This window comes from Haliotis asinina, chromosome 7 (assembly GCF_037392515.1).
Source record: "Haliotis asinina isolate JCU_RB_2024 chromosome 7, JCU_Hal_asi_v2, whole genome shotgun sequence".
Taxonomy (NCBI): Eukaryota; Metazoa; Mollusca; class Gastropoda; order Lepetellida; family Haliotidae; genus Haliotis; species Haliotis asinina.
In genome coordinates this window covers 58,497,676-58,521,051 of record NC_090286.1, presented here as the reverse complement: position 1 = coordinate 58,521,051, position 23,376 = coordinate 58,497,676, and the positions used below count along the sequence as shown (strand labels likewise).

Sequence of the window (23,376 nt, the reverse complement as noted above, 5' to 3'; positions counted from 1 at the left end):
GTTTATCGAGACTTTCGCTTTTCTCCAACATTTTGTTTTCTTTGATAGTGACCGATGAATGGGTGCGACTGGGAAATAAAATCAATGTGTACATGAAGTAGTTCGTTTCCTATATGTAGATTGGCCAGTGCCTAAGATATAGTTTCCAAATGAAAGTTTATGAATGAAGACTGAGTTGGATGAAAGCGATGTTTCATATGAGCTCCGTTTCTTATGGGAGAACAGTCCGATATTTCACAAACCCATCACGTGCGTATGACAAACCAAGTGTCATAAGCAATGAACCAAGATCACCGGTTTCTGGAACGCCAGTGGGAGTCAACTCTGCATATAAAACTGCAGTGTTTAGTGGCCACATGACCCGTTTAACACAAAATATACTGATACATGTTAAATTTGTTTACACAAGAGTCTGTACGAACATTTTACAGATGGATAGATAGGTGTCGTCCTCGCAAACCACACATACGTTTCTATGCCAACCTCTGCGGAAACCAGTGGAAACCTGAATGAACGATGTGAACATGAGTGTTATATTTTGCAGTCATCCTTTTCTCCATACTCTGGTAACTTTCGTCATGCATTAACATCCAGCCGTCTAAGCAGATCGAATACTTCAACTGAGAACAGGAACCTGATCGATCAAATCTAAAGACAAATTGATTATCCACTGACGCGAGACAACCGTCGGCCTGTTAAACCGGCCCAGCATCTACAACTTGAAACTACAACATACATGTTGAAGCAGTCAGCTTTGACGAACTGCCAAGAACCTCATGAATATTGATTAACTCAGTTAAGCTGTGATAGAAAACAAGATGGACGGATGACAGATGTATCACGATCTTGTAAACAAGAACAGTTATCTCCCCCTGCACGTGTTTATATTCAGGATAGGTGTTCCTATTTATGAGGTAAGTTGTTGATAGTGAAGATGAGTCAGGTAGATCAGCAGAGATCAGGTGTAATTTCACTAATGTTTCTCGATATGTTAGCTGAAAGGGTATACCAGCTAACGTCCATTCAGATCCCAACATTAGTCAAGTATATTCGATCTATATGTGTAGTCATACCTATATCTGTATATCTGTATATGCTTATTGTAAATTCGTCACCCTTAGATGTTTTAATCGCTATTTCAAACATGACTATGCATGCGTGTCAACACATTTGACACGACGAATGTTGTTGTTAAAGATCAATAACCGCAGTTGCAAAAATCAATATTTGTCACCCGGAATGTCAGCCTCGCCGTACAGCTGCCCCGGCGTGAGATGACAGGCATCACTGACTCAGTTAAGCGGGTAGCACTACGTCAAATGTGGGTGAGACGGGAATCTTGTACAGACATGTAACAAACGCATTGAATTAGTGTTTCAAGAACTGCTGCAGTAAAGAGAGTTATGTACAGTGTTGGTCCGGACTAGAAAGCCACAGTTTATAGTGATGCCTTTGGTACCATTGTCACAAGCTATGATGGAGTGAGCGGTAAGAATATACCAGCTGCACAGTCACTAATTAGAATCAGAATTAGCATCAGCTTCGAATGTAAAATGCGGGTAAAATGAATATATTACTACTTTTTAGCAATAATAAGTACGGCGTCATTTCGTTTAATCTTGTAGCGTCTACAAAACACTCTTGTTTGTTCTTTGGGTTAATGGAAACTCACAAGAAATGATTATGGGAACTGATTTGCTACTTCTGTGTTTCGGACTTCAAGCTGCTATTTTTTCGGCAACTACTTTTAGTCAAGTAACATGTTAATGAAGTTTGAAATGTCTTTTGTAAAAAGTTTTGGTTATTTCCACTTTGCAAGACCGCCGCTATAGGCGTGGTCGCTGAGTGTGACGTAAAACCTAACTCACTTACTCCACTTTGCAAGTGTATATATTCTTTTGTGTGACAGTTGATGCGCCTTCTTGCGCGTTGGAATGGGTTCCCCTTGCTATGCGTGCTCATGATATCAATCACTACATAGTCTTGTCTAGATTCCGGTCTGGTCTAAAACACAATTAAAATGAAGTATCACTCAGTGTTATATGCGTATGTACATTGCGTACACTTTGTGACTCCATAAGAATGTTTCTCTGAACACGTCAACTGTTTTGTCATGTTTTGTAGTGTGTGTATAATGTAAACCCTACTTACAGATGCATATGAAGGGTTGACTGGTGCACTCCGGCAATACTCTCGCTGTGGTCGGGGGAATGAACGCCGGGATTGAGAAAGGTAAACGAATTGCGGTCATGTATCAACCAGAATACTGTCACGGCGTCCAAGCGTATGACAACAACACGGTGACTGACAAGAAAATGTTTAACGGTAGTTTCAGGAACGGAATAGTAGTTCCGCCCAGTGGGTCGGAAAATGGAGGTGATCGGGCTGGGCAGCTCGACACACAGATGGCACAAGAACAGTGGGCCAGAATGGAGGCGGAAAATAGAGTTGCCTCCCTTGAGAATGAACTCGCTTTGGTGAAACTGAAGGAAAGAGACTACAAAGATACTATCTCTCAGCTAGAGTATGAGCTGAATGAACTACGATGTGGGCGGACGTCCAGGCTGAACAGCGTCGCAGAGGCTCCTGTCCTGCCACCACCGCCAGAGTTCAGAACCAAAGCAAAGAGCTGCAGTCAACTACTAGCAGCTGACTACGCGGCCACGACGTTTCCGTCAACGTCATTGTCCGTTGGCGACATCGACTCAGAGACGGAGCAGGTTTGAATTGACTGTTATTGTATATTCTGATGGGGAATGTCACAGTAGTAAACAGTACGACACAAAACCTCTTGTATTGGTGGTAATAACCTTACATTATCATAGCGATGCAAATGAGTGAGTGACATCAGTTTTACGCCGCGTTCAGCAATATTCCAGCAACATCACGACGGCGAACACAAGAAAATGGCTTCACACATAGTACCCATGTGAAGAATCGAACCCTGGTCATCGGCATGACGGACGAACGCTTCGCCCACTAGGCTAACCCAGGGCCCCAGATGAAAATGAGACTGGAGGTGGACCGCTGACCTTTATATATTCAGATTTTAATAGGTCAGCACAGGTCCCCTGCAACCCTTGCTTGTCGTACGAGACGACTTTATGAACCACATGGTCAGACTGAGTCACATGGTTGATAACGTGTCATTGTACCCAGTGGTACGGGTCGTTTGCTCACAGTAATACCACTTGTTGGTGTGTTAATGTGTCATTGTTGAAAAATGCATGCTCTGTTATGGTGGCGTTGGAAATTGTTTTTGTGCCTTGCAGTAAGCGGTCATGGGGTTAACGCCGATCTAAACACTATCTGTGGGGATTTTACCTACTGTACCGTCACTGCACACCAGTATTAATAGTCCGTTTCTTGAACTAAGATCCGAGAAGCCAAACGTCATTGACTTCAAATGTGGCCAGGCATCATATGATAAAGTTCTTTAAATGAAAGTTACAATTATTTTCTACAATATCATTACAACGTATTTGATTTGATACGCCATGCCTTGTCAGTAAGTTGACAAATTGCCGAAGTGACAACATCGGACTGAGTATACTCCGATCGGACTGAGTATAGGTCTCTGCTTCTTACAGGATGACGACGTGTTCGGCAACTCCAGCAGGGGTGGCCACGTGGATGCTGGATTTGGTGAACTGTCAAAAGAAATGCCTTTTGCGAGATACCGCGAGACCGAACAACAGAGGGATAAACTGGCAAATATGCTGGCCAAAGAGGTTACTTTATTTTGACATTAATAGAACACAACTGTTTAGTCTTTCCAAATTCAACTACTTTCGCTAAAGCTGGTATTAAAGTATTGTTGACAAGCAATAAACATGATAAGAGATTATATTGTGTGTATCCCTCTATATTCTATATCATTGCTTGGAACCTCACTTTACTTTGTGCCCGTCTCTAATTTAGCATAGCTCACATGGCTAAGAGAGTTAGAGTACCGTTTTACTGATATTTCATGATATCATTTGTATTTTTACGATATCAACTCAATACTTGTGTAGATCTGCAGCTACCGAGAAGAGATCGTTCTGGCCAACAAGACAATCTCGGATGTGAACAGAAGGATTCAACACTTTAACGAGATCAGCTCGCAGTGCCCTTTGCGTGACGCAAAAGACAAGTCACTGCCTTCACACATCCGAGGATTTTGCTGTAACCTACAACCTTTCCTTGGTACGAGGAAGTCGCGAAAACAAACCCGAACCACCCCTACCATTCTCAGTACTTAAAAAGAAGGCAATAACAATATGGGTCATGGTAACTGTTACAATATGTTGGTGACAACAGTGATTTGACAAATAATAATGTGCAGTTGTGACATCTGATTTATAATAATGAATTTAAACATTCATGGTTAGACATTCACGCTCGTAGAGATTATGTGCATTGTCAGTGTTCTATATCTGATTACAGAATAGTTTCCAGTACATTTTACTGTTTGTTGTGAAACGCCAAAATCGTCCATATTCAAACCGCATAAATGCGGCCTGTACTTAATGAAGACTTAATGCATCAATCTACCTATTTGAGTTAACCGAGTCAGCGAGTCTTACCACCCTATCCCGTTTGTTGCCTCTTGCGACAAGTACTTTGTTACTTGATGATCACTTTTTGAGATTTTACTTGTCATAGAGGCGACGTATTAAGATCTGTTAGCTCGATGACACGGTTGGTTCGTCATCTTGACAGAACTCGAGTATTGCTGACTTCTGCTTAACAGCAATGGATGTCAATGTTTATATCCATCTTTCAGATGACCGAGTGTGGGAGTTCTCGCAGTGTCTCGTGTCCAACCACGAGACACTGACACGACTGCGGGAAGACCTAGATTTCTATGAAGACTTCAGCGGTTTGTTCTGGTCGGTCATAAGTGAGTGGAACAGTAACACCGTGGACGGCAGACGCTGCACCATGTTGGGACTACTCGTACAGGCGTGTGTAGATTGCCAGTTGCACAACCCTCTAGGAGGTAAGTGTTGATTATTGTATGGGGTGTTCACTCATACAGGCGTTGTGAACGTGGCATTACCAGCTTCACGTCTGCGATTGGTTCACGTCTGCGTTCATTCCCTACACACATTAATGCTGCTAGCCAGATGTTGCTGCAATGCCCAAAACCTCAGCACCAAAAGATCGTTCATTAAAGGGTAAAAGTGTTTAGCCTGATATGCTAGAAAAAACCCAAAGTGGTGCAGGTTTTTGCAAGTTCACGACCCTGGGGCACTATGAGGTCGAGTACCTCAGACGGCGTCACAGCATACTGAATACCACCAAATGTTTTGTAGTATTGCTAACGTTCTATATATAGATTTTAGATTTTGCTGAACTTCATTATTCTGCTTACCTAGCTGACATATTGTTTTACATTCTTTCCAAACCAATGGTAAAACAACCATCACATAACATTTTCCCAGCTTTGTTCCAAGGCTGTACTGAATGTATTCCCATGGATGTATAGTCATTCTATCGTTCTAGAGGCGAGTCTAGTTTAGTGTACACTTAATTTTCAGAAGTTTCCATTTAAGCTATTAATTTTAGAGACTTGTCTACATTTATCCCAATTACTCAGTGTTTTCCAACTGAGGAACAAGGCCCATACAATGTATTTTCAAAGCTCTATTAGTGCTAAGATAGTCGTAGGTTAATGTTAATAAATGGCACTTACGACTATCATAGCGCTAACGGAGCTTCGAAAATCTAGGCTCAGGTGGCCAAAATGTGTAACACGTATCATACATTCACCGTACTCAGGCGGCATGAGTACATCATTGCCACACTCGTTTGGTGAGCCTGGAGACTCACTCACCGCCACCTCTTAGCTGACATATATGATACTGTGCCCTGCTAGTGACTACCTTTTCTGTTCGTAGTGGAGGTGTTGCCGAGGGCAGACCTGGCTATACTGGAGGCAAGTTATCCGATCCTGGTGGAGCACCTGCTGGTGTCCCTCGTTCTCATCTATCTCCGGGACTCAGGCCTCCTGTCCTCAACACTCGTCCACTACATCCTGGACACAACGTCCGTCTCCGACCAGGTGCTCAGGCTGCTCGACCTACTGCCTATATTTGGGCCAACTGCTGTAGACATCCTCATCCGGGCACTCCGGAGGTCTGACCAAGGTCATATTGCTGAAGTCATAACCAGAGGGCACCCAGGGCGTTTTCAAGGTGAGTCATATTCATACCCTCATGTAGACGTTCAGTGGCAGTATTCGACACAAGACATGGGACTCAAGTACGTACTCGTAGTTCTCTTCGGTCAACTGCTCTCCGAACTGCGACTGTGGCATGTCAGTGTTGAAGCAAAGCATGCTTTACACTTCATTATCCTAAGATCGCGTAGAGGAGCGGATCCCCAGCCCTTTCCCACTTGCATGCTCTCTTCACTTGGGTCAACACCCTTGAAAAGAATACGTGTAGTTGCAGCATCTTTGTCTTCAAATAGATCAGCACAAATCCAATTAGTCACACGTAAATGTCCAACTTCATTAGATGCCACCACATCAAGCTGGTAACGCGTTTCCTCAATAATTTCAGACACTCCGGACAGTCCGCCCCAACAACCACGCCGTGTGACAGAGAAGACGCCGGCGTTGAAGTCACCACGGGTAGAGAAGTCAATCAAAATGTTCCCGCAACAAACAATTGAGACAAAATCGAAGAAGAACTTTTTCAGGAGACCTAAGTGGCTATTCCGATCCGGCAAATATCAGTTCAACAAAAACTAACAGATCAAATGATACTTATTGTGATGTGACATTTACAGAATTGCATGATACTCACATACTGACCAAGGTTTGTCCAACCATCTCTGTTTCGGGTGGAGGTCAGTGACTTCGCCATCCTAACTGGAACGCTCAGCAGACTGCAGTCTGGCAGTTTATATAACAATGCATTCTAAGGGGATAAATAAAATATGAGAAGAAAGCTCTCTTGGGGATTTGATTGTTTACCCTCATACAACTTAGCACGGTGGGGCGGTGACTTAGCCAAGTGGTTAAAATGCTCGCTCGTCTAAACTACCAGATTCTATTCCCATATGTTGAGTGTACGAAGGACACTTCTTGTGTCCCCATTTTCTAAAAGCGGTATTAACCCATGCTTGCTAACCCGAATACGTGTTTGGGGCATACATATGGTTGTTCCGCACTCCGAAGGATCCCACCTATACCACGGTGGTCTGACAATCTGCTTATGCCTCGGTTTATAGCATGAACAATACACAAGGTTGTTGTGGTCTAATGACACACAAGCCGTGCCACGTGTGTGGCTCATTTCCTTATAAAACTGTTGGTCCCTGCTCGGTGAATGAGTTTAGTTTTACGCCGCTTTTAGCAATATTCCAGTAATAGCACGGCGGGGGACACCAGAAAATGGGCTTCCCACACTGTGCCCCACATCCTGTAAAAGTCGGGGATACAAAACATGAACGAATGTCTGGAAACACCAGGTTAATGATTTGCAAACACACGAAGGGTGGTTGTAAGCCGTGACATCACATCGATAACTGCGTTCATAAGCACATCACTATATAAAAAGCAGGCGCTTAGCGCTACAATGATTGTAACTCCCATTCTCCAATATAGTCCTAAGACAGTCGTAGCGTTAAGATCGCTTTGTGTAAGTGGTCCAAGTCGTATCATGTTACACTCAGTGGAACGGAGGCAACCTCTACTTGATGTCCATTTGGTTTATAATGGCATACGTGAGTGTTACAGTAAATTCTGACAGTCAAATCTCTAACATTGTGGAAGATATGGTTTATTTACTTCTCGAGACTGCTTACATACTGACTCACTTCACTAGATAGAGGTCACGTGGCCAATGCAGATCACATCCTTCATCAGCTTTGACCATTCAAGATCACAAGTAAGAACACAAATCCATAGCGATATATGTTGGTTGTAAGAAACAAGTAATGGAACGGGTGGTCAACAAGATCTTGTGGACTGCATATCACGGTAACCCAACCGGCCGGATCCATGGCGTTAATCACATGATCGTGGAGTCTATTTACAAATACATCTGGAATAATGCTGAGAAAGTCATTAAATACCAACCAAACACCAGCGGTAGTGGATGTATAATTATGTTATGATTCTTCACACTTTGTCTGTCATACTTCAAATATACGATCCATAAACTCCAAGATATCCGTATGTATTTCACCACTTAATCCAGGAACTACACCATGCATATTGTCACACTCTCATGAACATTGTGTGTTTTCCTTGGGCCAACAAGGTCCCACAGTCTTTCTTCAAAATGTCCACCGTCAAAAATGCCAGTGTCTTGCCCACCCTCAGAGTGCGTGCGTCAATCAGTATAGGCTCGCCTGTGGGTGCCGCTTTCAGAAATCTATAAAAAAGAAAAGCTATAGCAATCAATCGACCTTTCATGTCCAATATATTTTTTCATTGCATGACATAACCAATTATGAAATAATAACGATCTGTGATTTTTATAGATATTCGATCAACTCACGAAATACTCAGGTCGACACTGACACCGGGTTTCTTCTCACCGGTAGTCATGACCGCCCATGTGGACACAATGTCTACAAGCGTCGCTGCCACGCCCCCGTGCAGTGACCCCCGTGGATTGGATAACTCAGGAGACACGACCAGTTCACAAACACAGCGTCCCTCCTCTCCGTCCACCACGCGAATCTGGCAGTACAAGTATGTGTGTGTAATACAAAATGCATACGATGTCTTAGAAGAATGTGAAATGAAAAGACCTTCTCCATTGTCTAAATAGATATATTGAGTGATAAATTTTAAAGGCCTGTGTACAATAAAAAAAATTTAAAAACCCCAAACTTACCAGTGTGGAAACCTGTTGTTCCCATGTATCATTTTCGTTGCCGTAAAATATTTCTACAATGTATGTCACTACACTAATTTGAAATTAGAGCATAGTATGCTTATTCAAGTTATCGTGCTAAAATGAAAATCCATTTCATAGTACATGCGAGCCCTGGCAAGTCTATCTTTAGAATAGATGCAGGTCGAACTGTGATCTTCGCGTTTAAAGTACATACGCTGAATGCCTAAACATACATTCCTGTATTCAAAGGCTCTCACCTGTTTCAATACAGACTCGAACCCCGTGGCGGCCACACGATTCGCAACAAGCTGCCGGAGCACTTGTAACACTGGTCGCGCCGAGGAACTCATGCTTGTGGCTTTCAGGGGAAGTAACTCTATTCAAATCATGAAACTGCACACTTACACAGTGCCAAAGGTAGAGCACACGTACTTTCAAGAGGATTAATATCACCCAGTTATGGGGATTCATATCACCCAATTACCACCAAACCAAAGCTGCTTCTTAGTTATACTTTAGATTTTTATCGTTTATGGTCTTTCATCATTTAAAAATACAATCAGTTACAAAAATTCATGTGAAAACTTCATATGGGCTGGGTTGATTTCGCCAAAATGAGAGTGAGTTGTATTTCATACTGTAGGGAACAATGTTTCGGTTATATCACAGTGTAGACATTTCCATTAGGAAGAAACTCGAATGGTGGTGATCTCTGATGTTCTCTATGCCAAACTCAGCAATGTTCCAGCTATGTGGCAATAGTCTGTAAATAACTGAGTATGGACCACACAATCCATCCAGCTACGCAAATGGGATACGATGACATGTGTCAATCAAGTCAGCAAGGCTGACCACTCCATCCCGTTAGTCACCTTTTACGACAAGCATGGATTACAGAAGATCAATTCTAACCAGGGTCTTCATGGCTAAAGGTGAATGAGAACCACTGAGCTGTGATGCCTGTCCTTGACATTCACCCTCTACAGATAAGACAATGATAATGGCAATGACAATTTATTCAGTATGGAGGCCACAAGGCCTAAAGTACATGTAATGTACGGAAATACAGTGGACAGCAGAGTACAATGTACGAGAACAGGTTATGCTCAGACTGGCAGGTTTTGTTTCAAGTAGATACTTAAAGATAGCATATGTTCCTCGTCACTTCATGTCAACAACTGATAATATTTAGCATGTGATGGGTTAACATGATAGTAGGATGGAAATATCTTCTTGCGGCTTTCGAAATATTAGTGACATATACTACCGACAAGAAATAAGGGAACTAATGAAATAATAGCGAATTTGAAACTGCTTTAAATATCCACTAAATCAATTCAAGTTCAATATCTGGTGTGTCCACCATGTTGGGCAACACACTCACGGCACCTTGATGGCATGCTGTTAATCAATTTCCGGATGGTTGCCCGTGTTATTGCCCGCCATTCCTCTTGGAGAGCTGCACCAAGCTGGGCCAGGTTGTCGGGTCCTGGGTCCCTGGCGTACACCCTTCGACCAAGAACATCCCAGAGATGTTCAATTGGGGACAGGTCTGGGGACTTAGAGGGCCAGTCCAATGTCTGGATACCTTCTTGTCGGAGATAAGCGGAGACAATTCGGGCCCGATGTGGTCTGGCATTATCATCTTGGAATACAAAATTTCGGCCAATAACTCTGGCCAATGGAGCCACAACAGGACGCAATATTTGGTCAACGTATCGCTGACCAGTCATGGCTCCGTTAATGATGACCAAATCTGATCGTCTGTTATGTGTAATCCCACCCCACACCATGACACTATCACCTCCATATCGATCATGGTCAAGAATTGCTGCTCTGGCATATCGCTCCCCGCTCTGACGCCAACAACGTTTTCTGCCATCTGTGAATCGTAGGCAAAACCTTGACTCATCAGAGAACATGGTGTAACGCCAGTGGCGCATAGCCCGTCCTTGGTGCTGCCTAGCCCATGCTAATCTTTGGCGCTTATGGTGAGCTGAAAGGATGACACCCTTAAAAGGCCGTCTTGCTTTCAGACGAGCTTGATAGAGTCGGTTTTTAACGGTTGAGGTTGAAATGCGTCTTCCAGTGAGTGTGCGGATTTCTCTATTGATGGCAGGGGCCGATTTAAACCTATCGCGTAGAGCATTTAACGTAATGAGACGATCGTGGTGTCGTTGATTTTGGTCTACCACGCCCAGGTCTCGTTGCAACCCCACCCGTTTGACGGTACTTATCCCACAGGGGTGAAATTACACTTTTTGATTTACCCATCTGCCGGGCAACTTCACATAACGATGTCCCCCCTTCTATCATCCCCACAATTCTCCATTTTGTTGCTTCACCGAGATACTGCCTCGGAGGCATTTCTGTCAGTAAGTGTCAATCTCTATTATTAGTGATTGCGACTTCTCCAGTACATTTACAGGAGTTAACTTCTAAATGCACGTGTAGCACGTGCTGAACATGCATTATGCGAAATTCCATTGTCATTGGATGTTGCGTTTGGGAGATACGCCACGATAACGGACCCTGTCACAGTCAAAGTCATCTACATTCAATTTCTTGGTTCCCTTATTTTCTGTCGGTAGTATATAAGCAGAAAATGATACTCATTCTCAATTTGCTGAAATTGGCACTTCACAGATATGTTCCTCGTCACTTCATGTCAACAACTGATAATATTGTGATGGCCTTCACGAAGATTGAGAAAATATTTTTTCCAGTTAAATTGCAAAATTCATAAGATACAAAAGCTTGTAAATGATTAGTCATTACGAGATATCTTTTTATGTATTTCCCTTTTGTAATTTTTATAGTTAATGGCAGTGCAGAAATTATTACCATAATTATCATGTAATTAGTTTTGCGAGTATATACTAGTATTATTGGCAACCTCGTTTTCATGTAATTCAGTGTTTTGAAATATCTTTTTTTTGGTAAGAAATCTCTCAAAGATCGTAGCATGTTGTTTCAAGCATTATAATGTATTGCCATTCGTAAAATATCATAAGCTATTGCCATCACATTACGCTATTTGTTTAGAACACAGTTTTACTTTGTAAGAGTCAATGTCGACAACGTCGCCTGTCAAAACGATCTTGTTTATTATTTCAAGCACTTTTGAATTGACCGCACTTTTTTTATATTTCCTTGTTCTAAGCATCCAGTTTCGAAAACTGACTATCAGATATGGATTAATCTTACCTTGTCCTTCAACAAACTGTGACATATTCCCTGTGACACTTGTTAATTAACCATTCTTTGGTGAATTTGTGATCTGGGCCGAGCAACGTGTTTCGGTGACGCCCGCCATTTTAACTTTGTGACAGCCAGCCTATGTCGCAATGGGGATACCGCTGCTTTTGACTCAGATTAGTGTTTTGCATTATAAGTTTACGTAATCTTGTGAATTACGAACAGAAGAACCCAGAATGGTATTTGATGATATGTCAGTTCATCTTGCAAAGCCGATGTTAATTCTGATAACGGGAACTACATGTATGTGATTCCCACTGTTGTATTCATACGCGATGTTCAGCATTATTATTTATGAACATATTTTCTATAAATACGACTTCCAGTGCCACTGTCAAATTGTATGAGCGACTGAGTCATGTTGCTAAACATCTTATGTGCTGGATAAGCTCCAATTGCCTCCTGACATCTGTAATCTTCCTCTTTGAATTGTCCATCATTGTTCCCAGTCGACGTCGCTCGCTGTTATTGCGTCCCCCTGAGCAGGCAGCAAGGACGTAGCCGGATGTAGAGAGAGGCAATTGTTGATCTTATGATATTGGAGGGCATTTAATGAATTAATTACGCGTAATGAATTGGTGGGTAAAAATAGTCATTTTCGTACCAGATTAAATTCTGAGGTAATGCGTCTTCCCCTTTATTTCAGTGGTTTCATGTTGTGAAAGTAGATCCCTCAAAAGAATAAGGACGTAACGGGACGTAATATCTCGTGATTTGATTGGTCTAGAACTGACATGTGACCATTTTCTCGCACCTATAAATACGATGCGATCCAATTTTGGTCATTCTGACTTTGGCAGTCTACAGGTCAGTCTCAAACTAAGGGCAGATAATTCAGCCCGAAAGTTCCCCTTGTCCTTACAATTATAATAGCTGATGCTATAAATAGACTGCACTTTTCGAACACAGACACAAATTATTATCTTAATAACCATCGAGTTATTCAGATTACCAAATAATTAAGCCATCACTATAGCTACATAACAGTGACTACCACTTAAGCCATAGGTCATACTTTTATTGCCTTAACACTGGTCCATGCACATAAACCTTAAGCTTGAGAGGGATCTACTTAGTGAAAAAGAGCATTGTGCTGAACTATATTTATACCCATGAATAAACAGCTATTTATTCATTGAAAAGAAGTGTTTGACCTTTCCTGAAAACAAGACTGACAAGGTTTATTGAAAGTTTGAGTCCCGGCCGCCACAATATTTAGTATGTGATGGGTTAACATGATAGTAGGATGGATATATCTTCTTGCGGCTTTCGAAATAATAGTGACATATAAGCAGAAAATGACACTCATCCTCAATTTTCTGAAATTGGCACTTGGGGCATACATTCTTCTCGCATAGAATTCACCTCAAATCGTGGTTGTCAGCAAGTGAGGATAAGTATTTCTCACGAGTTGACAATGATTTCAACTCAGAGTCTGCACCCAGGAACAGTGAATTACTTACCTTAAATGTTAATGTTGAAACGTGTCATATATTTCGGTGGCCAATATGTGTGCCATGTGTCATACATTCACCGTACTCATGAGGACATCCTTGTCTGGAGACTCGTTCAGCCGACATACGTGATACTGTGTCCTGCTAGTGACTCTACTGTGCCGTTCTCATCTATCTGAGGGACTTAGGCCCCATGTCCTCAACACTCGTCCACTACATCCTGGACACAACGTCCGTCTCCGACCAGGTGCTCAGGTTGCTCGACCTACTGCCCATATTTGGGCCAACTGCTGCAGACATCCTCATCCGGGCACTCCGGAGGTCTGACCAAGGTCATATTGCTGAAGTCATAACCAGAGGGCACCCAGGGCGTTTTCAAGGTGAGTCATATTCATACCCTCATGTAGAAGTTCAGTGGCAGTATTCGACTCTGGCGGTCTGTAAATAATCGAGTCTGGTCCAGACAATCCAGTGATCAGCAACATGAGCATCGATCTGCGCAATTGGGAACCGATGACATGTGCCAACCAAGTCAGCGGGCCTGACCACCCGATCCCGTTAGTCGCCTCTTACGACAAGATGAGTCGCCTTTTATGGCAAGCATGGGTTGCTGAAGGCCTATTCTACCCCGGGACCTTCACTGGGCCAAACATTTGAGACTAAATCAAAGAGGAACTTTTTCAGGAGACCTAAGTGGCTATTCCGATCCGGCAAATATCAGTTCATCAAAAACCAAGAGACCAAATGATACTTATTGTGATGTGACATTTACAGAATTGCATGATACTCACAAACTGACCAAGGTTTGTCCAACCATCTCTGTTTCGGGTGGAGGTCAGTGACTTCGCCATCCTAACTGAAACGCTCAGCAGACTGCAGTCTGGCAGTTTATATAACAATGCATTCTAAGGGGATTAATAAAATATGAGAAGAAAGCTCTCTTGGGGATTTGATTGTTTACCCTCATACATACCCTTAGCACGGTGGGGCGGTGACTTAGCCAAGTGGTTAAAATGCTCGCTCGTCTAAACTACCAGATTCTATTCCCATATGTTGAGTGTACGAAGGACACTTCTTGTGTCCCCATTTTCTAAAAGCGGTATTAACCCATGCTTGCTAACCCGAATACGTGTTTGGGGCATACATATGGTTGTTCCGCACTCCGAAGGATCCCACCTATACCACGGTGGTCTGACAATCTGCTTATGCCTCGGTTTATAGCATGAACAATACACAAGGTTGTTGTGGTCTAATGACACACAAGCCGTGCCACGTGTGTGGCTCATTTCCTTATAAAACTGTTGGTCCCTGCTCGGTGAATGAGTTTAGTTTTACGCCGCTTTTAGCAATATTCCAGTAAAATAGCACGGCGGGGGACACCAGAAAATGGGCTTCCCACACTGTGCCCCACATCCTGTAAAAGTGGGGGATATAAAACATGAACGAATGTCTAGAAACACCAGGTTAATGATTTACAAACACACGAAGGGTGGTTGTAAGCCGTAACATCACATCGGTAACTGCGTTCAAATGCACATCACTATATGAGAAGCATGCGCTTAGCGCTACAATGATTGTAACTCCCATTCTCCAATATAGGCTTAAGTTCAGGTCGCTTTGTGTAAGTGGTCCAAGTCGTATCATGTTACACTCAGTGGAACGGAGGCAACCTCTACTTCATGTCAATTTATTATACAATGGCATACATGAGTGTTACAGTAAATTCTGACAGTTAAATCTCTAACATTGTGGAAGATATGGTTTATTTACTTCTCGAGACTGCTTACATACTGACTCACTTCACTAGATAGAGGTCACGTGGTCAATGCAGATCACATCCTTCATCAGCTTTGACCATTCAAGATCACAAGTAAGAACACAAATCCAAGAAACAAGTAATGGAACGGGTGGTCAACAAGATCTTGTGGACTGCATATCACGGTAAGCCAACCGATCGGATCCATGGCCTAAATCACATGTTGGATGTATAATTATGTTATGATTCTTCACACTTTGTCTCTCATACTTTAAACATACGATCCATAAACTCCAAGACATCCATGTGTGTTTCCCCACTTAATCGAGGAACTACACCAAGCATATTGTCACACTCTAATGAACATTGTCTGTTTTCCTTGGGCCAACAAGGTCCCACAATCTTTCTTCAAAATGTCCACCGTCGAAAATGCCAGTGTCTTGCCCACCCTCAGAGTGCGTGCATCAATCAGTATAGGCTCGCCTGTGGGTGCCGCTTTCAGAAATCTATAAAAAAAGAAAAGCTATAGCAATCAATCGACCTTTCATATCCAATATATTTTTTCATTGCATGACATAACCAATTATGAAATAATAACGATGTGTGATTTTTATAGATAATTGATCAACTCACGAAATGCTCAGGTCGACACTGACACCGGGTTTCTTCTCACCGGTAGTCATGACCGCCCATGTGGACACAGCGTCCACCAGAGTAGCTGCCACGCCCCCGTGCAGTGACCCCCGTGGATTGGATAACTCAGGAGACACGACCAGTTCACAAACACAGCGTCCCTCCTCTCCGTCCACCACGCGAATCTGGCAGTACAAGTATGTGTGTAATACAAAATGCATACGATGTCTTAGAAGAATGTGAATTGAAAAGACTTTCTCCACTGTCTAAATAGATATGTAAAGTGATACATTTTAAAGGTCTATGTACCAAAAAAATGGGAAAAAACAAACTTACCAGTGTGGAAACTTGTCGTTCCCATGTATCATTTTCGTTGCCGTAAAATATTTCTACAATGTATGTCACTACACTAATTTGAAATTAGAGCATAGTATGCTTATTCAAGTTATCGTGCTAAAATGAAAATCCATTTTAGAGTACATGCGAGCCCTGACATTTCAATCTTTAGAATAGATGCAGGTCGAACTGTGATCTTCGCGTTTAAAGTATATATGCTGAATGCCTAAACATACATTCCTGTATTCAAAGGCTCTCACCTGTTTCAATACAGACTCGATCCCCGTGGTGGCCACACGATTCGCAACAAGCTGCCGGAGCACTTGTAACACTGGTCGCGCCGAGGAACTCATGCTTGTGGCTTTCAGGGGAAGTAACTCTATTCAAATCATGAAACTGCACAGAGACTGTTGCTTGGTCTGCTGACGAGGACGGACGTGTTCGTCTCGCTTTCTGAGTCAGTGTTCCTGTGTTGATAGTTCACGCTGAGATTTACAGTAGTTAGTTGAGGTGTTCTTTGTACCATACCATAAGCATAGTTGGTGAAACTTGTTTTGGTAATTAATTTAGTAATTATATTTTGCAATTGCCTTTAGTTGTAAGTTTGTGCTCGTGAACTTGCGTGTTTCGGTTGGCGGAGCACGCTCGGCTTTGTGCGTGCGTTTGGCAAGTTTTGTTCGTGCAGAACCTACTTCGCGGCTTACGCTTGTCGACAATAGTGATAGCGTTTGCTTCGCAGATGGGCTATGTATTCCGATTCTAATGGGGAATTTGCAGCCGACTGGTCGGCTCCTGATGATTTTTGAGGAAACTTCCACTCATGCCGCATTCGCTGAGAAATACAATGCTATGTTGGCTAAACGCCCGAAACGAAAACATGATGATGTTCAGACAAAATTGAATTTAATGAACATAATCTGAAACCAATTGTTATTTTTTCCTCGGTTGACTCTAGTGTCAGTTTGAAATCCGTCAGTCCCGTTGTACTAGCTAAGGACATTCAAAAACATGTTGGTGATACCCATAGCCCGAAGAAGTTGGATAAAGGTGACATTGTGTTAAACTGCAGATCGGCTGAGCAATCCAAAATGTCTCTCTCTCTCTGACACGAGTTTATGGGAAACAAATCAAGGCTTACGTCCCCAAAAGTCTGCGAGAAACAAAAGGTGTTATTTACAATATCGCTCTGGAGTTATCTAGATGAACTAGTTGAGCAGTTGAAATCGTTCAAAGTTACTGATGCTAAACGTTTGACCAGAGGTAAGGAAAAAGAGCAGACATTATCAGTTCTGTTAACTTTTGCAAGTACTACACTCCCTGAGCATGTATACATGTACTATCAGTCCTTCAAGGTAAGAGCATATGTCCCACCAGCCCTCAGGTGTTATAAATGCCAGCCCTCAGATGTAAAACAATTGTAAAAGTACAGTCCAGGTTTGTGCTCGCTGCAGTGGGGATCATGCCTATGATGCCTGCCCATCTAAAGACACCTTAAAATGTTCAAGTTGTGGTGGAAAACACAGCGCTGCCTATAGAGGTTGTAGTAAATACAAGGAAGCGGTTGAAATCCAACGCGTATAAGTTGAGAACAAAGTTTCTTATAAGGAAGCCGTACAAATGGTCAAGGAGAACAACACTACTATGCCTGTGTCAAACTGTGTTTGCAAATGTTTGTCAAACGTCGTCCTAAACAGCCGGTTGTTTCATCTTCTCAGCAAGTTGCAATAAGTCGACCTTCAGTTAAGGTCACTCAGGATTCGAACAGAGCAAATAAATGTTCCTGTCAGTGTCCTATCTATGGTGATAGATCGTTGGATCATTCACAGTCTGCACGTCTATCTGGCGAACGCAGCACATCCCGAGTTGAATATTCAACTGAAAATCTTGTTGCATTCCTGTTAGAAGTTATCACAGTCAGCTTTGGTGCTACAAACCGTGATGACCAAATATATTGTATTATGTACGCTGCAAAGTCTCATCTTCACATTGATATATCTCAAGATATCTTCCGTTCTTTTTCCACTGATAAGTCATGATGGATAGCGCCATCTTGCTACTAACTATTCTGCTGTGGAATGCACAGAGTTTAGTGGCACACGCTCCTCATCTTAAGGCGTTTCTTGGAAAACTAGAATTCAAACCGGATGTAATATGCATTCAAGAAACCTTTCTCTGGCCTGAGTATCAGTTCAAAATTAATGGTTATGTTTGCATGCGAAAAGACCGCATTGAATATGATCCTAAGACTAGAAATCCCAAACGTGGCGGTTTTGCTATTTTTGTTAAATCGGATTTAACATATAATAGCCATACCTTGCCGAAACGTAATTTTGAGGCAAATGCTGTGGAAATTGTCTCAGACGAGAAACAATTCCTAACCATTGTTAATATATACAGCAATGGTACGCCATCTTAAGATGATTATAAAAAGCTAACAAATTTTGTAGCTACACCAGTTTTGATATGTGGTGATTTTAATAGTCATAATGTACTGTGGGGGAGCAGGCATACAAATCATGCTGGTGAAGTTGTAGAAAATCTTTTGGATGACACAGGTTTGATAGTGCTAAACTCTGGCGACAGACACGTATAAATACTGGTAACTTTACTTTCTCAGCATTGGATCTTACCCTTGTTTCACCTATATTATCACACAAATGTCAACGGGGTGTTTATCAAATTGACAGCCTGGGCAGTGATCACTTTCCAGTTTTCACGGAAATATCATTTAAATCTCTTCGAACACCTGCACAAGGAATTTCTAGATGGAGATTTAAATCTGCAAATTGACATAAATTTGTTGAACTTTGTTCAAATGAAATAACGTGTGATCTGCTTACAGATGACACTGAAACTTCAAATTATAATCTAACTTTCTCTCTGACTAAACTTTCAGAAAGAGCTATTGGTAAAACCTCGAAAATACTCAGTATTGGTGGAATAAGGATTGTGACAAAGCTGATAAGGCTCGCCAAAAGGCCTATAACCGACTTCGTAAGACATCCTTACCGTCTGACTTAGAAGACTTTCGCCAAAACCGGGCTGAATTCCAACGTCTTGTACGATCCTTAAAGCGCAACAGTTGGCGTTCCTATATATCTACAATAAACAGGCATACTTCCTTGTCTTCTATTTGGGCCAAAGTAAAAAGGATTAGTGGAAACCACAATAGATCCCCTATTCCTGTTTTGGATCAAAGTGCTATTTCCCGTGAAGAGAAAGCCAATCTTTTAGCAGATCAGTTTGAGGCTGTTAGCAGCTATATAAACTTTTCTACTCAATTTAAAAAAGAAGTCACTTATTTAGAGAATGAGATTATCCCTAAACTTTCAGATTCTTTATTACAACCTATTCCAGAATATGATTTTTCCTTCCACCTGGGAGAATTGAAATCTGCAATATCAAAGGGCAAGAATACATCTCCTGGTGCCGATGAATTATGCTACGAACACTTTAAACATATGCCAGATTCATCTTTAGAAGTTATACTTAATATCATAAATCAAAGCTGGATATCTGGAAAGTTACCCAGGAACTGGAGACATGCTGTTGTTATCCCCGTTCCTAAACCTGGTAAAGATCCATCTAGCCCTGTTTCATACAGACCAACAGCCTTAACGTCTAATCTGTGTAAAATCATGGAAAGGATGGTCACAAACCGTCTGAGGTTCTACTTAGATTCAGTTGAATTATTAGCGAGGCTACAGTGTGGGTTAAGGAAAACTCGTTCATGCACAGATCACTTAGTTCGACTACAAATGAAACACAGAAAGCACTAGGAAACCAATAGTACATGCTATGTGTAATTGTAGACATTGAAAAGGCATATGATATGTTATTGGAGAAATGGCCTTTTATTTAAACTACAGTGGATAACGTCTTTTCTAACTGATCGAACCATACAAGTTCGTATTGGGCAACACGTGTCTGACATGCGAATTATTGAAAATGGCACTCCACAGGGCAGTGTTATAAGCCCTTTGCTCTTTAATATCATGATCAATGATTTTTTTTCTGAACTTCCGTTAAATATTGACGCATCACAACTTGCAGATGATGGTGCTTGTTGGAGACGTTTTGGAAACATTGAGTTTGTTCACAAATCTTTTCAATTGGCTCTAAATTCTATCGATCTTTGGTGTTCAAAGTGGGACTTCAAGGTATCAACTTCTAAATCAGTTGCTATGTTCTTCACAAGAGGTGAACTTTCCCCAAATCTGAAGCTACACCTTGGGGGTCAGGACATAACATTTGTTTCTGAATTTAAATTCTTGGGTGTAATCTTTGATCAAAAACTCCAGCCACACCAACTACATTTCATCGAAATGCACTAAAACTGTCAATTTACTGACGAGCGTGTCTGCCACAAAGTGGGATGCTGATAAATCGTCCTTGCTTCTTTTGTACAAAGCACTCATTTTGTCTGGGTTAGAATACGGTTGTCAAGTTTTCATGAATGCTGCAAAATGTCATTTGGCTAAACTTGGTCGTGTTCAAGCTAAAGCTCTTCGGATATGCACTGGTGCCTTTCATACTACACCGGTTTCTGCCTTGCTGGTGGAATGTTCAGAACCTCCTTTGCAATATCATCGCCCTAAACGGGCTATTAAGTACTACTTATCTTTAAGGGCTTCCTCTGGGTATCAACCAGCAACTGATATTTTGTGTGATTGTGTGGAATATGTCATGTGTGATTGGAATCATGGAAAACCACCATTTGGATTACTTGTTCAACAATTTGCATCGCAGTACGAGTTGAACAATCTGCAGCTGAATGCTGCACAATCCTCTACCTAAAGCAGTTCCATGGACTTTAACACAACCCTCGATTTCTCATGATTTATCGGAACTTGGAAGCAAAAAAATGTCACCAAGTATTCTTAAAATCCTAACCCAAGACTACATTCACACCAAATATAGTAATTTTACTCATATTTACACTGATGTTTCAAAGGATCCCAGAACCGGTCATGTTGGTGGGGCCTTTTATATTCCCAATCTTGGTTTATCTGAAAGATTTAGATTGACTGATAATCTGTCTGTGTTTGCATCAGAATTGACAGTCATACTTCAAGCTTTAAAATGGGTAAAAGATAATGAGCACGAAGCAATATTTTACTGGTTCGTTATCAGCTATACAAGCAATTCAATCAGGTGTCCAAGGTCCACGCAGTGACATTATATATGACATCTTGTAACTTGATACTGTTCTAAACTCCATGTACATCAGCTGTTATGTTGTTTGGATTCCTACACATCGCTGGGAACGAAGTAGTTGACACACTAGCTAAGATGGCTTGCAACAGACAACGGCCAGATATTCAGTCAATTAAGTCCATTCCAAGAGATTACTGGTTTGTCATTTCATCGTCAATGAATGCCTCTTGGCAAAATACATGGGACAATGACACTTCAGGTAGACACAAGCACTCGACGTGTCCTGCAGTAAATAAACATTTTAAAATTCGTCTTCGTTGCCGCAGAGATGAAGCTGTTTTAATTCGCCCCAGGCTAGGACATTGTGGATTAAAGGCATATAAAAGCATTTTAGATAAAGACATCTCTCCTATGTGTGAAAGCTGTAACTTACACTGCCAAGAAACAGTTCAGCACTACCTCATTGAATGTCCAGCTCATGAAAACCCACGTATGGCTCTTAGAGACATTGTGCTTAATAAAACCAAGACTAATTTTACACTGAACGCAATACTTGGCGACAATTTAATGTATGGTTGCATACAAAGAGCTGTATTAGACTTCCTCGTTAAAACGGAAAAGCACGACGTAATTTAAATGGACAAGAATATAACTGTTAAGTGTTGGGCGCATTTAGGCCTTTTAAGGCCCAAGGTCGCTCTAAAGCCTTACCTATCTACCTACCTACCTACCTACCTACTTGAAACTGCACATTTACACAGTGCCAAAGGTAGAGCACACGTACTTTCAAGAGGATTAATATCACCCAGTTATGGGGATTCATATCACCCAATTACCACCAAACCAAAGCTGCTCCATAGTTATATTTCAGATTTTTATCCTCTATGGTCATAGTAGGAAAAATCGGAACGATTTCTTTCATCATTTCAAAATGCAGCCAGTTACAAAACTGCATGTGAAAACTTCACATGGGCTGGGTTGATTTCACCAAAATGAGAGTGAGTTGTATTTCATACTGTAGGGAACAATGTTTCGGTTCTATCACAGTGTAGACATTTCCATTAGGAAGAAACTCGAATGATGCTAATTTCTGATGTTCTCTATGCCAAACTCAGCAATGTTCCAGCTATGTGGCAATGGTCTGTAAATAACTGAGTATGGACCACACAGTCCATCCAGATACTCATCCTCAATTTGCTGAAATTGGCACTTGGGGCATACAAACATTCTTCTCGCATAGAATTCACCTCAAATCGTGGTTGTCAGCAAGTGAGGATAAGTATTTCTCACGAGTTGACAATGATTTCAACTCAGAGTCTGCACCCAGGAACAGTTTATTACTTACCTTAAATGTTAATGTTGAAACGTGTCATATATTTCGGTGGCCAATATGAGTGCCATGTGTCATACATTCACCGTACTCATGAGTACATACTTGTCACAGTCAGTTGGTGAGTCTGGAGACTCGTTCAGCCGACATACGTGGTACTGTGTCCTGCTAGTGACTCTACTGTGCCGTTCTCATCTATCTGAGGTACTCAGGCCCCATGTCCTCAACACTCGTCCACTACATCCTGGACACAACGTCCGTCTCCGACCAGGTGCTCAGGTTGCTCGACCTACTGCCCATATTTGGGCCAACTGCTGTAGACATCCTCATCCGGGTACTCCGGAAGTCTGACCAAGGTCATATTGCTGAAGTCATAACCAGAGGGCACCCAGGGCGTTTCCAAGGTGAGTCATGTTCATACCCTCATGTAGAAGTTCAGTGGCAGTATTCAACACCAAGAATGCAATTCACTTTAACCGTGTGCAGAACGGTTGTGTCACCATTGTAAATTCTCTTCTCCCACTGCCATTCACCAGGAAAGGCTATGGTGCGCTCACTGTAGTTTCACAGATCTCTTCGGTCAACTGCTCTTCGAACTGCGACTGTGGC

The 23,376-nt window shown here is 41.9% G+C and overlaps 3 protein-coding genes across 4 annotated transcripts; 1 reads left to right on the top strand and 2 right to left on the bottom strand.

Moving 5' to 3' along the window:
- Positions 1 to 722: 722 nt before the first annotated feature.
- LOC137290719 (uncharacterized) lies at positions 723 to 6,941 on the top strand. Of its 2 annotated transcripts, none has more exons than XM_067821811.1 (7): positions 723 to 914; positions 2,154 to 2,720; positions 3,591 to 3,731; positions 4,017 to 4,188; positions 4,769 to 4,984; positions 5,886 to 6,182; positions 6,552 to 6,941. In XM_067821811.1, exons 2-7 carry the CDS (start codon positions 2,211 to 2,213, stop codon positions 6,740 to 6,742), a joined length of 1,527 nt encoding a protein of 508 aa, XP_067677912.1. In that variant the 5' UTR covers positions 723 to 914; positions 2,154 to 2,210; the 3' UTR covers positions 6,743 to 6,941. The 2 variants fall into 2 exon arrangements, with proteins under 2 accessions (XP_067677912.1, XP_067677913.1); XM_067821812.1 differs by lacking the exon at positions 723 to 914 and adding an exon at positions 1,371 to 1,488.
- Positions 6,942 to 7,759: 818 nt separating this feature from the next.
- Positions 7,760 to 9,210, bottom strand: LOC137290720 (acyl-coenzyme A thioesterase 13-like). The gene is made up of 3 exons (XM_067821814.1): positions 9,101 to 9,210; positions 8,499 to 8,683; positions 7,760 to 8,372 (listed from the first exon to the last, which is right to left on the bottom strand). The coding sequence occupies exons 1-3, from the start codon at positions 9,191 to 9,193 to the stop codon at positions 8,216 to 8,218; spliced, it is 435 nt and encodes a 144-aa protein (XP_067677915.1). The 5' UTR covers positions 9,194 to 9,210; the 3' UTR covers positions 7,760 to 8,215.
- Positions 9,211 to 15,226: 6,016 nt separating this feature from the next.
- LOC137291321 (acyl-coenzyme A thioesterase 13-like) lies at positions 15,227 to 16,653 on the bottom strand. The gene is made up of 3 exons (XM_067822627.1): positions 16,541 to 16,653; positions 15,945 to 16,129; positions 15,227 to 15,817 (listed from the first exon to the last, which is right to left on the bottom strand). The coding sequence occupies exons 1-3, from the start codon at positions 16,631 to 16,633 to the stop codon at positions 15,661 to 15,663; spliced, it is 435 nt and encodes a 144-aa protein (XP_067678728.1). The 5' UTR covers positions 16,634 to 16,653; the 3' UTR covers positions 15,227 to 15,660.
- Positions 16,654 to 23,376: the final 6,723 nt, after the last annotated feature.

What these genes read in the sequence shown, in the direction of transcription:
- LOC137290719 (XM_067821811.1), top strand. Translation starts at nt 2,211, where the DNA reads ATGAACGCCGGGATTGAGAAAGGTAAACGAATTGCGGTCATGTATCAA. An exon ending in TCGACTCAGAGACGGAGCAG is followed by an intron (nt 2,721 to 3,590) that starts GTTTGAATTGAC and finishes TGCTTCTTACAG; the next exon opens with GATGACGACGTGTTCGGCAA. An exon ending in TAACCTACAACCTTTCCTTG is followed by an intron (nt 4,189 to 4,768) that starts GTACGAGGAAGT and finishes TCCATCTTTCAG; the next exon opens with ATGACCGAGTGTGGGAGTTC.
- LOC137290720 (XM_067821814.1), bottom strand. Translation starts at nt 9,193, where the DNA reads ATGAGTTCCTCGGCGCGACCAGTGTTACAAGTGCTCCGGCAGCTTGTT. An exon ending in TCGAGTCTGTATTGAAACAG is followed by an intron (nt 8,684 to 9,100) that starts GTGAGAGCCTTT and finishes TTGTACTGCCAG; the next exon opens with ATTCGCGTGGTGGACGGAGA. An exon ending in AGTGTCGACCTGAGTATTTC is followed by an intron (nt 8,373 to 8,498) that starts GTGAGTTGATCG and finishes TCTTTTTTATAG; the next exon opens with ATTTCTGAAAGCGGCACCCA.
- LOC137291321 (XM_067822627.1), bottom strand. Translation starts at nt 16,633, where the DNA reads ATGAGTTCCTCGGCGCGACCAGTGTTACAAGTGCTCCGGCAGCTTGTT. An exon ending in TCGAGTCTGTATTGAAACAG is followed by an intron (nt 16,130 to 16,540) that starts GTGAGAGCCTTT and finishes TTGTACTGCCAG; the next exon opens with ATTCGCGTGGTGGACGGAGA. An exon ending in AGTGTCGACCTGAGCATTTC is followed by an intron (nt 15,818 to 15,944) that starts GTGAGTTGATCA and finishes CTTTTTTTATAG; the next exon opens with ATTTCTGAAAGCGGCACCCA.